The sequence below is a fragment of the Aquarana catesbeiana genome, linkage group LG01 (assembly GCF_042186555.1).
Source record: "Aquarana catesbeiana isolate 2022-GZ linkage group LG01, ASM4218655v1, whole genome shotgun sequence".
Taxonomy (NCBI): Eukaryota; Metazoa; Chordata; class Amphibia; order Anura; family Ranidae; genus Aquarana; species Aquarana catesbeiana.
Window position 1 is genome coordinate 810,268,393 of NC_133324.1, and position 12,254 is coordinate 810,280,646.

Consider the following 12,254-nt stretch of genomic DNA (forward strand, 5'->3'; position numbering starts at 1 on the left):
AAGGCTGCTCTCGCCAGGAATCTTCGACATTTGGTGTTTGCAGGTGTGGCTGCTAGGTCGATCTCTGGTGTTCCCCAGGTTCTTGAAAGAAGGGAAAAGGCCTGTTGGCTCAATGACCACTCGTTGTTTGAGAGCAGTTCCCTGCTCAAATAGTCGGCCAGCATGTTCTGAGCTGCTGGGACATATACCGCTTTCAGGTCTATTAGGTGTACTTGAGCCCACTCCATGATAGGGCGTACCTCCTGCATCAAAGAGCGACTCCTCGTCCCTCTTTGCCTCTGGATATATGTTACAGCGACTTTGTTGTCCATTCGAATTACGACATTCTTCTCTACCAGATATGGAGTGAAGGCCAGGAGTGCCTGAAAAGCTGCTCTGAGCTCTAGAATATTGGATACCATCCCATGGGCCTGGAACTTCCATTGCCCCTGAGATGCTAGATTCTGGTAATGGGCTCCCCATCCTAGCTGGCTGGCATCTGAGGTGACCACCTCTGGTTGTGGAGAAACTAGCGGTTTGTATTTCTTGAGATTTTTGGGACGTGTCCACCACCACATCGATTGCTTCACATACCTGTGTATGTAGATTCGTTGAAGCATTGATACTCCATCCCACTGCCTCAGAAATGAATTCTGGAAGATTCTTGTGTGCCATTGAGACCACTGGATCATGGGCAGGGTTGCAGACATGGAGCCCAGGATACTCATACATACTCTGGCTGCCAAGTGTGTAACCGAGATTAGTCTCTGAATTTTCTGAATCAGAGGCATGATTTTCTCCTGAGGAAGCTGTACTCTGTTTAGGATGGTGTCTAGTTCCGCGCCTAAAAAAATCATCTTCTGAGTGGGTTGAAGCTTGCTCTTCTGCCAGTTCACCAGCCAACCAAATTTCTGCAGAGTTAATAGTAGGATTTCTCGGTGTTGTATCAAGATCTGGCGACTTTCTGCTAGAAGAAGTATATCGTCCAGATAATGATGTACTCTTAGACCTTTTTCTCTGAGGTATGCGATGAGAGGCAGGAGAACTTTGGTGAAGGTCCTGGGAGCTGATGAGATGCCGAAGGGTAGGCATTGGAACTGGAAGTGATGTTGTTTGATTGAAAAGCGGAGAAACCTTCGAAAAGCAGGGTGTATTGGGATGTGAAGATAGGCGTCTGATAAGTCTATGGACAGCATCCAATCTCCTAGATTCACAGCTAATAGTATGGACTGTAGGCTTTCCATCTTGAAGGTTTCTAACTTGATATTTTTGTTTAGTCTCTTTAGGTCCAGTACTGGCCGAAAATCCCCCGTTTTCTTTTTTACCAAAAACAGAGGGGAGTAAAAACCTCTTCCTTTTTGACATGGTGGAACCTCCAAAATTGCCTCCTTTTGTTTTAGTTCCATTATGTATTTCAGAAGGATTCTTTTTTTGACTGGAGAAGCTGGAAGTTTGGTTGGCAGAAAGTGGTTCCTGGGTATCTTGTTCAGGAATCTCCACCTGTGACCGTACCTGATCGTAGAAATGATCCAATGGTCCCTGATGTTTTCTGACCATATTTGTATGAATTTCTTTAGTCTGGCGCCCACCCTTGGAGGATGGACGGGCGTACCTTCAAAAGGACTTCTGTTGCTCGGTAGAAGGGGTGGTCTTGGTTTTTCGCATCCTCAGAAAAGAAGACTGTGTGTTCTTCCAGTTTCTCTTAAACTCTCTGCCTGGTCTGTAGGTTTTTGCTTCTCTGTACCTTTCGGGAAGGTTACCTTTATAAGCAGGACCTCTTGGTCTCTTGGGTCTCCTGTCGGAGGGAATGAGCCCCGATTTTCCCCCTGTCACCTTAGAAATTGCTGTATCTAATTTGGAGCCGAAGAGATTGGAACCATCATAGGGAATTCTACACCAATTTGTTTTTGATGCTGCGTCGGCTACCCATGGTTTTAGCCACAAAGCTCGTCTTGCCATCACCGAGGCTAACATTGCCCGGGCCGAGCACCTAATAATGTCCACGGAGGCTTCTGCGATAAAATCGCCTGCTAACTTAAGTTCCTGTAGGGATAAAATTACTTTCTCCAAGTCTATCTCTCCCTGAAGAGATTTTTCAATATTGACAGCCCAGCTTGTAATGGCTCTACCAACTGCTGCCGTGGTGACTGCTGGTCTGCAAGAGCCTCCCGCTGTGGTGTAGGCTTTTTTGAGTTCCAGGTCGATTTTCCGATCTAGGACGTCGCAGAAGGAGACAGCATCTTCAATGGGTAGGGTGACATGTCTTGCCAGACGCATTAAAGAGGCATCCACCACCGGGGCATTAATTAAGGAGGTGACGTTAGGTTCTCTTAAAGGGTACATCTTTGCAAGTCTATTGTTTAAGTTAGGTCTCTTGTCGGATCTTTCCCATTCATCTTTAATTAAATCATTCAGCTCCTCGATGAAGGGGAAGGTTTCTGGATCCCTCTTCAGGTTCGGAAAATACTTCCGCGTTTTTTGAGGTATTTCCTCGGATTCTTCCCAACCTATGGCCTCTTTGACAGACCTTGCAAAGGGTTCGACCAAGGTGAAATCAAAACCTGTTGGTACTTCCGGATCTTCGTTATCTGAAGGAGACTCTTCTGCCCCTGCCTCGGTCGCTGAGCGAGGAGGAGCCATGGAAGTACTCGGGTCTGACCTGGTCGGCAGGGGTGCAGTTGACTCCATTATAGATTCTCTGACGGATTCCCGAATCAGGTCCGTTACTTCCCTGACGTCTGATTCTCTATCCTTCGTAGCTTCATTGAAGCACGAGCGACATACCAATTTATCTGGCAAAGCAGTAGCGCCACATACCCAACAGCAATTGGCTGCGGGACGAGTGTGCTGGGTTTGCTTGCGATGTGACGAAGGTGATCTTCTATGATGAGATCGGCTACGTCGAGAGCGACTGTGGCGTGAGTGGCCATGCCGAGAATGGCTGCGGCGTGAGTGCTTGTGACGAGATGATGAGCGTGATCGGCTTCTGCGGGATCTTCTGCTTGAGGTATGGCTTGATCTCTCCTTGCGTCTTGATTCAGACCTGGAAGGACTGATAGAAGAAGTCTTGTCAGCAGCTGTGCGCTCTTTTTTCTCTCTCTTCAATACTTACCATACGGACAGCCTCTTACCTTACTGGACGTGGGTGGTCTGCTTGGGCAGTGGTCTCCATGAGCAGAGAGGAGGAAGGTAGGCAGGAATAAGGAGGTCTGGAAGAGGTTAAAAGAGGAGGACAAATATATGTATATATATATACATATGCCTAGATAATACTAATAATATATATATATTTTTTTTTAATTTTTCCTCTTAAAATTTTTTTTTTTTAAAACCCTTGTAACGAAGGATCAAGAAGGAAAAAAAGAACTTACCAGTTTCCAGAGAGAATTTTTGTTCTAGGATGCAAGAAAAAGGCAGGCAAAAACGAGCAGAATACCAAACTGCTGTTTTTTTTAAAAGCCAGAACCCTTTTTTAACTAGACCGCCGCCGTCGCGCCAAAAATGACGCTTCGCGCATGCGCAGAAGCGTCGCGACGGCTCCGGCGCCATGTTGGGAGCTGGCAAAATAGTAAACTGTCCCCATCTGACTCCTCCGCGCATGCGCAATGCGGAACGAGACGCGCCCCCGGCCATCCTGAGCGCTGTGGGACTACAGAGCCCAGAGTAATGAAAAATAAGAACTTCCAGCAAAAGATAAGTAAAAAATAACTTACAGGGGAGATGAAGGTTTAAGAAGTGGAGACCACTGCAAACTGAAGCTTCTTTAAAGCTTACTCTGTGCCAGATAATCCATGTTGCCGCCCCTGAGACCACCAGAGTGGGGGTTCCCTCCATAGAAGCTCCTTTAGAGACTGTACAGGAGGGACTTCCAAACAGGAGAGGCTTGAACCTGCTGGGGTGATGCGGTAAGAGGCTCTGTGATGTCCAACCATCTTGTCAGGTGAGGATAAAAAAGAGAATGGTGGGGGTCATCTCTCTTCAACTTTTATAGCTAAACCAATCCTGTCAGGTTGTGGGGGCGGAGTCACAACCCAGTGTGTGCTGCCATGAAGGCGTCAGGAAAAATATATACACAATATAGTGAGAAAGCAACGAACAGTCAAATATACACATAGGATATTGATTAGAGTATAACCTGTAAGAAAAACCAATACAAATGGATGTAATCCAGAGGAAACACACACATGTGACTTCTTGAATAAGCAAAAAAAAAAAACAATATAGCAAATTGATAGGTGAATCAGTGAAAAAATATAGCATGTGGGATTTAAATAAAAATAGAAAATAATCATTGAATGTATATAAAGTCTCTTCCATGAAACTTCCCAACAGGGAATGAGGGTTAGGAACACCCTGTAAGGGATGTTCTATACTTAAGGACACTGTGAATCCACCACCACATAGATTGAAGGCTTACCAGCTAAACAAGCTGTGGAAGCTTGTGGCCAATACCCGCACATGCCTTTGGGTCCTCCTGGCACCTCTAGTGGCTAATCAAGCCAAGCGTTCCTGCAGGCTTAGTGGAAATCAGCACTCAAACGAGCAGCCACGAGTGTAACATCAATGGGTAGGTTTAAGCCCATAGAAAGAAACAAAAAAGTTTGCCATAGGTAAAACCAGTTGGTTTTTATTAGTAAAAGAAATCTGTTACAATCAGATAGACTAAAAAAAGATTCCATATGAATACATTGCATTTAATGATTATTTTCTATTTTTAGTTAAATCCCACATTTTATATTTTTTCACTGATTTACCTATCCATTTGCTATATTGGATTATTTTTGCACTATTAGCGCAGCTCTTTTTCTTAATAAATGGCAATGTCCACTTCCAGATCACTTCTCCAGAATACATGGTCCACACATAACCCAGCTAGAAATTTGACATTTCTGCTTTGTAGATAAGTGGATTCCACTGTGGGAATATCTTGCCTCTGAAGTCCTTAAGAGGTTTGTGAAGCGGGTGGGTGATTGTAAATCTAGCGATCACACAAGTGTAGTTTTCAGTTTCGGGTGACGTTTTGAGGTTTGGATACATTTTAGACTTTAAACAGAATTTTTGTCAGGACAAAAGTATGGGAACTGTTTCTGCCATTGCTGTTTTTGAAGGTGAAAACTTTTAGGGTCATCATCCATAGTTACTTTTTGCTATGCAGTAAGTCACTTACCTGGTCCTGAGACACCTAAAATGCACATGATCCTTCAAGGTCAGTGACTCACTAAGTAGTAAAACAAAAATAAATATGGCCTCCCCAGGACATGCACCTTCAGAAACCAGTCAGCAAGACAGCTCACATATTTTCTCTCCCGAGAGCCTTCTATTGAGTATGATGAATGATCAATAATAGAAGTACATTAAAGAAATTATGGAAACCGGTTAACGTGTCCCACTGTTGCTAATCTGCAGGGAACTTCCCACTAAAAGGTGCTCAGCTCTCTTTAATGTAATTTCACAAATCCATCATTTTATAATGCATGCAGATCCTGGCCTCCAACACCCATCGAAAAGCAAGAGGCTCTACTGCACTAAAGAACAATGAGCAGCTACTAGAGGTGGAGTCCTGAAAACTGCTCAGTACTTCTGTTAGAACAGCGGATATGTGGAGGTTCTGAGTGTGGAGAACCTGGGTAATCTACATGGGAACGTTCTGTAAATACGTGTTCTGCTTTCTTCTCCTTATATAAACGTTACTGTATAATCTAAGTGTAATTTTTGTAAGATAAATGAACTATCTGACTATTATTGCTGGTCACATCTTGTGTTGCCAGTGGCCCGTCTCCTTCCCATATGTTTATACTAATTCTCATGGCCACAAACCAGTGCCAGAGTATACAGGCAGATGAAGTGAGGTGCTGAGGCTTAACTGTGGTGACATTGCTGTTCTCCATGTGGTTTGTCTTTCCCTGCAGGCCTCTATATGTCGTAGTAGTCAGCCCCTGTCTGGATTCAGTGCTCGCTGTCTTGAGGATGAACAGATGTTGCAGGCGATAAAGAAAGCAAATCCTGGCAGTGATTTCCTCTATGTCGTTGATACCCGACCAAAAGTAAGTCAGCTGGAATTTGTATTTCCTACAGTGGCCTGAATAGTTTTAAATGAGCTTCAATTAGTTGATGTAACTAATAAAAAACAATGCAGCGCTAAATAATTTGAGCAATAATGTGAAAAATCACAAAGAAAACTACAAAGAGAAAAACTAAAGCAAAAAACCATGAAAAAATATATAAACCGCAATGTATCATGAAACAGTGCCACAAAATAATAATATATTGGTTCACCAAAAATCCAAGTGTGAATAAGTGAAAAATTACGTATTAATTATTAAATACTATCCAGGTGATATTGGTCACAATAAATGAAAAAAAGCAAATATAAAAAAGTCCCATCACACACAGTGCAAATCAAAGAAAAAAGTCCATAAGCATAATAAAGAAGCTGATCCAAGGATTGTGATGAAATTAAACAGTAAAGGCCATTTTTTTGTATAATGTGAAAGACGATGTTACACTGAGTAAATGGATACCTAACATGTCATGCTTTAAAATCACGCAGACTCGTGGAATGGCGGCAAACTACGGTACTTACAATTCTCTATAGGCAACAATTTAAAACATTTTAACGGTTACCCGTTTAGAGTTATGGATGAGGTCTTGTGCTAGAATTATTGCTCTTGCTCTAACGATTGTGGCAATACCTCACATGTGTGGTTTGGGGGTGCGAAGTATGTATGAGTTTTCTTTGGCGCACGAGCACGGAGGGATGGGGCGCTTTAAAAAAAAAAAAAATTCTTATTTCATTTATTTTACACCGTCCCTTTTAAAAAAAAAAAATTCCTGATCACATTTATTGCTGTCACAAGGAATGTAAACTTCCCTTGTGACAGTAATAGGCAGTGACAGGTACTCTTTATGGAGGGATCTGGGGTCTAAAAGACCCCAAACCCTCTCTCTGCACTTCAAAGTGCATGCTCACTTAATGACCAGGTTCTGTTCCAACGACCAGGTCGTTAAACAAATTGTTCGTTAAAATGAGGAGCCACAAGTAGTCAATATTTTAAGCATTGTACTATACTATACTGTACTATATTGTGAAAAAAATGTCTACACACAACTCCAGCTCAATAACGTTGTTTTAATTTGCATAAGTACAGAACACAAATGAAAATACTGTACTGTACAATACAATGATGTATAGTGGGTCGTTAGGGTGGGGAGAGCTGGTCGTAAGTCCGAGTGGTCGTTAAACAGGTAAGTCGTTAAAATGAGGAGTATCTGTATTCAAAATGCCAAAATCTTAATTTTTGAATAGTTTCGATTGTTAAAATCTGGCACCGTTGGCTGCTGAGTAAACCGGAAGTGACATTATGACCGGCTTTGTTCGGGTCTCCGGCCAGCTGGCGGATGTGCTGGCTGGTGGCTCGGGTCTCCTGTTGGGACGGGGGACCTGGGCGGAGCGTCAGAAGGCAGCGGGAGGGGGGGGGGCAGTCCCCTCCTGCTGCTTGTTATAACAGCCGAGCGGCTAATTAGCCGGATCGATCTTTATCACAAGAAAGCCGACCGTCAGCTCTAAAAATGGTACCTGGGTGATGCCTGCAGCCCGGTACAACCTCTTCAGCAAATGACATACAGGTACGTGATTGTGCTTATTTAATCATTTCTGTTCAGCAGTGACATGACCTTACCCATCCTCGGGGACAGGGTTTCTAGTATTCTGCTGATGTACAGTGCCTTGAAAAAGTATTCATACCCCTAGAAATTTTCCACATTTTGTCACGTTACAGCCAACAACGTGGGATTGGAATTTTATGTGATAGACCAACACAAAGTGGCACATAATTGTGAAGTGGAAGGAAATGATAAATGGTTTTCATAATTTTTTACAAATATGTGAAAAGTGTGGCGTGCATTTGTATTCATCCCCCTTTACTCTGATACCCCTAACTAAAATCTAGTGGAACCAATTGCCTTTAGAAGTCACCTAATTAGTAAATAGAGTCCACCTGTGTGTAATTTAATCTCAGTATAAATACAGCTGTTCTGTAAAGCCCTCAGAGGTTTGTTAGAGAACCTTGGTGAACAAATAGCATCATGAAGGCCAACCAGACAGGTCAGGAAAAAAGTTGTGGAGAAGTTTAAAGCAGGGTTAGGTTATAAAAAAAATATCCCAAGCTTTGAACATCTCACAGAGCACTGTTCAATCCATCATGTGAAAATGGAAAGAGTATGGCACAACTGCAAACCTACCAAGACATGGCTGTCCACCTAAACTGACAGGCCGGGCAAGGAGAGTATTAATCAGAGAAACAGCCAAGAGGCCCATGGTAACTCTGAAGGAGCTGCAGAGATCCACAGCTCAGGTGGGAGAATCTGTCCACAGGACAACTATTAGTCCTGCACTCCACAAATCTGGCCTTTATGGAAGAGTGGTAAGAAAGCCATTGTTGAAAGAAAGCCACAAGAAGTCCTGTTTGCAGTTTGCGAGAAGCCATGTGGGGGACACAGCAAACATGTGGAAGAAGGTCAGATGAGACCAAAATTTAACTTTTTGGTCTAAAAGCAAAATGTTGTGGCGGAAAACTAACACTGCACATCACCCTGAACACACCATCTCCACCGTGAAACATGGTGGTGGCAGCATCATGTTATGGGGATGCTTTTCTTCAGCAGGGACAGGGAAGCTGGTCAGAGTTGATGGGAAGATGGATGGAGCCAAATACAGGACAATCTTAGAAGAAAACCTGTTATGCCGCGTACACACGGCCAGACTTCCCGACAGAAAAAGTCAGATGGGAGCTTTCGGTTGGACATTCTGACCGTGTGTATGCCCCATCGGACTTTTTCTGTCGGCATTTCCGACGGACTCGGATATAGAACATGTTCTAAATCTCTCCGTCGGAAAAGCCGACGGAGTTTAGCCCATTGGCAAGTCTGGCCGTGTGTACACGGCATTAGAGTCTGCAAAAGACTTGCGACTCTAAACGACAACGACTCTAAACATACAGCCAGAGCTACAATGAAATGATTTAGATCAAAGCATATCTATGTTTTAGAAGTACCTAGTCAAAGTCCAGACCTCAATCTTATTGAGAATCTGTGGCAAGACTTGAAAATTGCTGTTTACAGACACTCTTCATCCAATCTGACAGAGCTTAAGCTATTTTGCAAAGAAGAATGGGCAAAAATGTCACTCTCTAGATGTGCAAACCTGGTAGAGACATCCCCAAAAAGACTTGCAGCTGTAATTGCAGTGAAAGGTGGTTCTACAATGTATTGACTCAGGGGGGCTGAATACAAATGCACGCCACACTTTTTACATATTTGTAAAAAATGTGGAAAACCTTTTATTAATTTTCTTCCACTTCACAATTATGTGCCACTTTGTGTTGGTCAATCACATAAAATCCCAATAAAATACATTTACATTTTTGGTTGTACCCGCAAAATGTGGAAAAATTCAAGGGATTTGAATACTTTTTCAAGGCACTGTATACGATATAGCACATGTATGCAATATAGCACTAGGACGTGTGCATTGTGAATCTGTGTCTGCACAGAGCTGATTGGTGCTGTGCTGGTCACATGACAAAAAAAAAAGAATTTGGAATATTGGTTGAACTGGATATAGTTTTTTTTCAACCAGACTAACTATGTAATAGAGCAGTGGTCTCCAAACTGCAGCCCAGGACCCAGATGTGGCCCTTTGCTTGCTTCTCTCCAGCCCTTGGGACACTATTCCTCCAACTGACACCAATGATGGGGCACAATTCCTCCTACTAAAACCAGTGATGGGGCACCATTCCTCCCACTGACACCAATGATGGGGCACTATTTCTCCCACTGACACCATTGATGGAGCACTATTTCTCCTACTAAAACCAATGATGGGGCACTATTCCTCCTGCTAAGACCAATAATGGGGCATCATTCCTCCCACTGACACCATCGATGAAGCGCTGCTCCTCATGTTAAAACATGTTTACTCACACTGGCCAAAGTCTGGCCCCCTTGAAGCCCGAAGGACAGTAAACTGGCCCTTTGTTTAAAAAGTTTGGAGACCCCTGTAATAGAGAATCAAAATAATTAATAGCAACAAAGTGTTTTGAAGCTAATTCTTTATTTCAAAGCAATTTTTTTTTTTTGCAATAACGGCGTCTGGGGAGGGGGGGGTTAGGGGGGCACGAGCCCTGAGTGGGCCCCCAAAAAGCCCCGGGTCTCGGGCATTCGCAAATCTATTATTAGGTCTGAGCGGGGACCGATCTGACTCGGTGCGTGGCTGAGTGACATAGCAGGTCCCGCCTTCTGGAGCCTGCAGCGCCTATGATGGATGTTCCACTGGTCCAATGCCGGGACCGCAGGACGTGTGACGTCCATCATAGGCGCTGCAGGCTCCAGAAGGCGGGAATTACAATGCGGCCGCATCACTATGTGAAGATTTCCACTCGGCGCTCGGGCGGGCAGCTCTCCTCTCCTGTCTCTTGCTGTCTACTGGGATGGGCGCACCGGCGCCGCACACTACGGCTTAGCGACAGGAGGAGGTCACAATCACCTGAAGTCTGACATCACTTGTAATGGTCAGGTGGGTCAGTGTGTGTCAGGTAGGTCAGCGTGTGTCTGGGTCAGTGTAATGGTCAGTTTTTGTCAGGTAGTAGGTCAGTGTGTGTCAGGTAGGTCAGTGTAATGATCAGTTTGCATCCGGTAGGTCAGTGTAATGGGCATAGAACAGAGTGCAGCGCTAAATAAACTACAAATTCAATAATCTTTACAATACGAGAAGTGAAAAGATATGTGAAAGGGAAAACTAATGGGGCGTATACACGGTGGGACTTTTCAGCTACAAAAGTCCGACAGCCCGTCCGACAAACTTTCAACGGACTTTTGGCGGACTTGCGGCGGACTTTTTAACGAACGGACTTGCCTACATACGATCACAGGAAAGTCCGACGGATTCGTACGTGATGACGTACACCGGACTAAAATAAGGAAGTTGATAGCCAGTAGCCAATAGCTGCCCTAGCGTGGGTTTTTGTCCGTCGGACTAGCATACAGACGAGCGGATTTCTGGGTCTGGCGGAGTTACGACGTAAAGATTTGAAGCATGTTCCAAATCTAAAGTCCGTCAGATTTGCGACTTGAAAATCAGCTGAAAGTTCGGGGAAGCCCACACACGATCGGATTGTCCGCCGGATTTGGTCCGTCGGCATCCGTCGGACTTTTGTAGCCGAAAAGTCCGACCGTGTGTACGCCCCATTAGGCAAAGTCTCAATAAGAAAAATTAACTCCAAATGTATGATGTTAGACAAAATACAAATGACGTGAATTTGTCAATATAATAAGTGTAAAGTTTGCACTAGAAAAATAAAAAATATAAAAAAAATGTTGAAAAAAATTTTAAAAATTTGAGTTAATGAAAAATTGTTTATGACAAAGTCCAAGTGCAAAACCAATCCATAAGAACAAAAATCTCCATCCATGTGTGATAATGGTGACAAATAATGAGAAATCGTGCAGGATCTTCAAATGAAATGTGCATCCAACTCCACAAGTGAAAAAAATAGCCTGCTTACCAGCTATCCATGACTGCTAGAAAACAGTCTCACCTAGCACAGGGAAATCGGTCTCCCCAAGACCCTTAAAGTTGTATGGGATTGCTGCTGGAACGATGTCACTTGGAAAACAAAAGATAGAGCTTCCATAGTACAATATGTATAAAAATAGCAATTTAATGAAACATACGTGGGTTACACTCACAAGATCTATGAAGTTTAAAAGCAGTATATCCATGATTCCATGTTCCATGATGATTCCAATCATTGATGTAGGACAGTAAGTTTGCAGACGCAACCAACTTTTGCTCATAGGGTGAAGCCCACAGCGGTGAAGTCATTATGCTTTTTCACAGGATTTGATGGGCAATAGGAAAAGGAAGTGAACGGAAGCCTTAAGAGACACCGCGGACCCCATTAATGAGATATTCGGCTTTTACTGCTTTTAAACCTAATAGATCTTGTGAGTGTATCACACATGGATGGAGATTTTTGTTCTTATGGATTGCCTTAGTTTTCCCTTTCACATATCTTTCCACTTGTCGTATTGTAAAGATTACTGTATTTATCGGTGTATAACACGCACTTGTTCCCCTTAAAATTAGGGGAAAATCGTGGGTGCGTGTTATACGCCGATGCCCGCCGATCCCCCCCCACTGATTGTGAGCGGAGCGAGCGCCGGCCGCCGATATACATACATAGCCGAGTGTACTCGGCTAGGCTCGGCTAGTTCCG

The 12,254-nt window shown here is 43.6% G+C and overlaps 1 protein-coding gene across 1 annotated transcript in view; it reads left to right on the forward strand.

Moving 5' to 3' along the window:
* The window catches only part of MTMR7 (myotubularin related protein 7), a 102,499-nt gene that overhangs the window by 20,519 nt on the left and 69,726 nt on the right, over positions 1–12,254 (forward strand). The window contains exon 6 of the mRNA XM_073608090.1: positions 5,889–6,023. Within this exon, the coding sequence (XP_073464191.1) occupies positions 5,889–6,023 (135 nt within the window). The remainder of the gene's footprint in view (positions 1–5,888; positions 6,024–12,254) is intronic.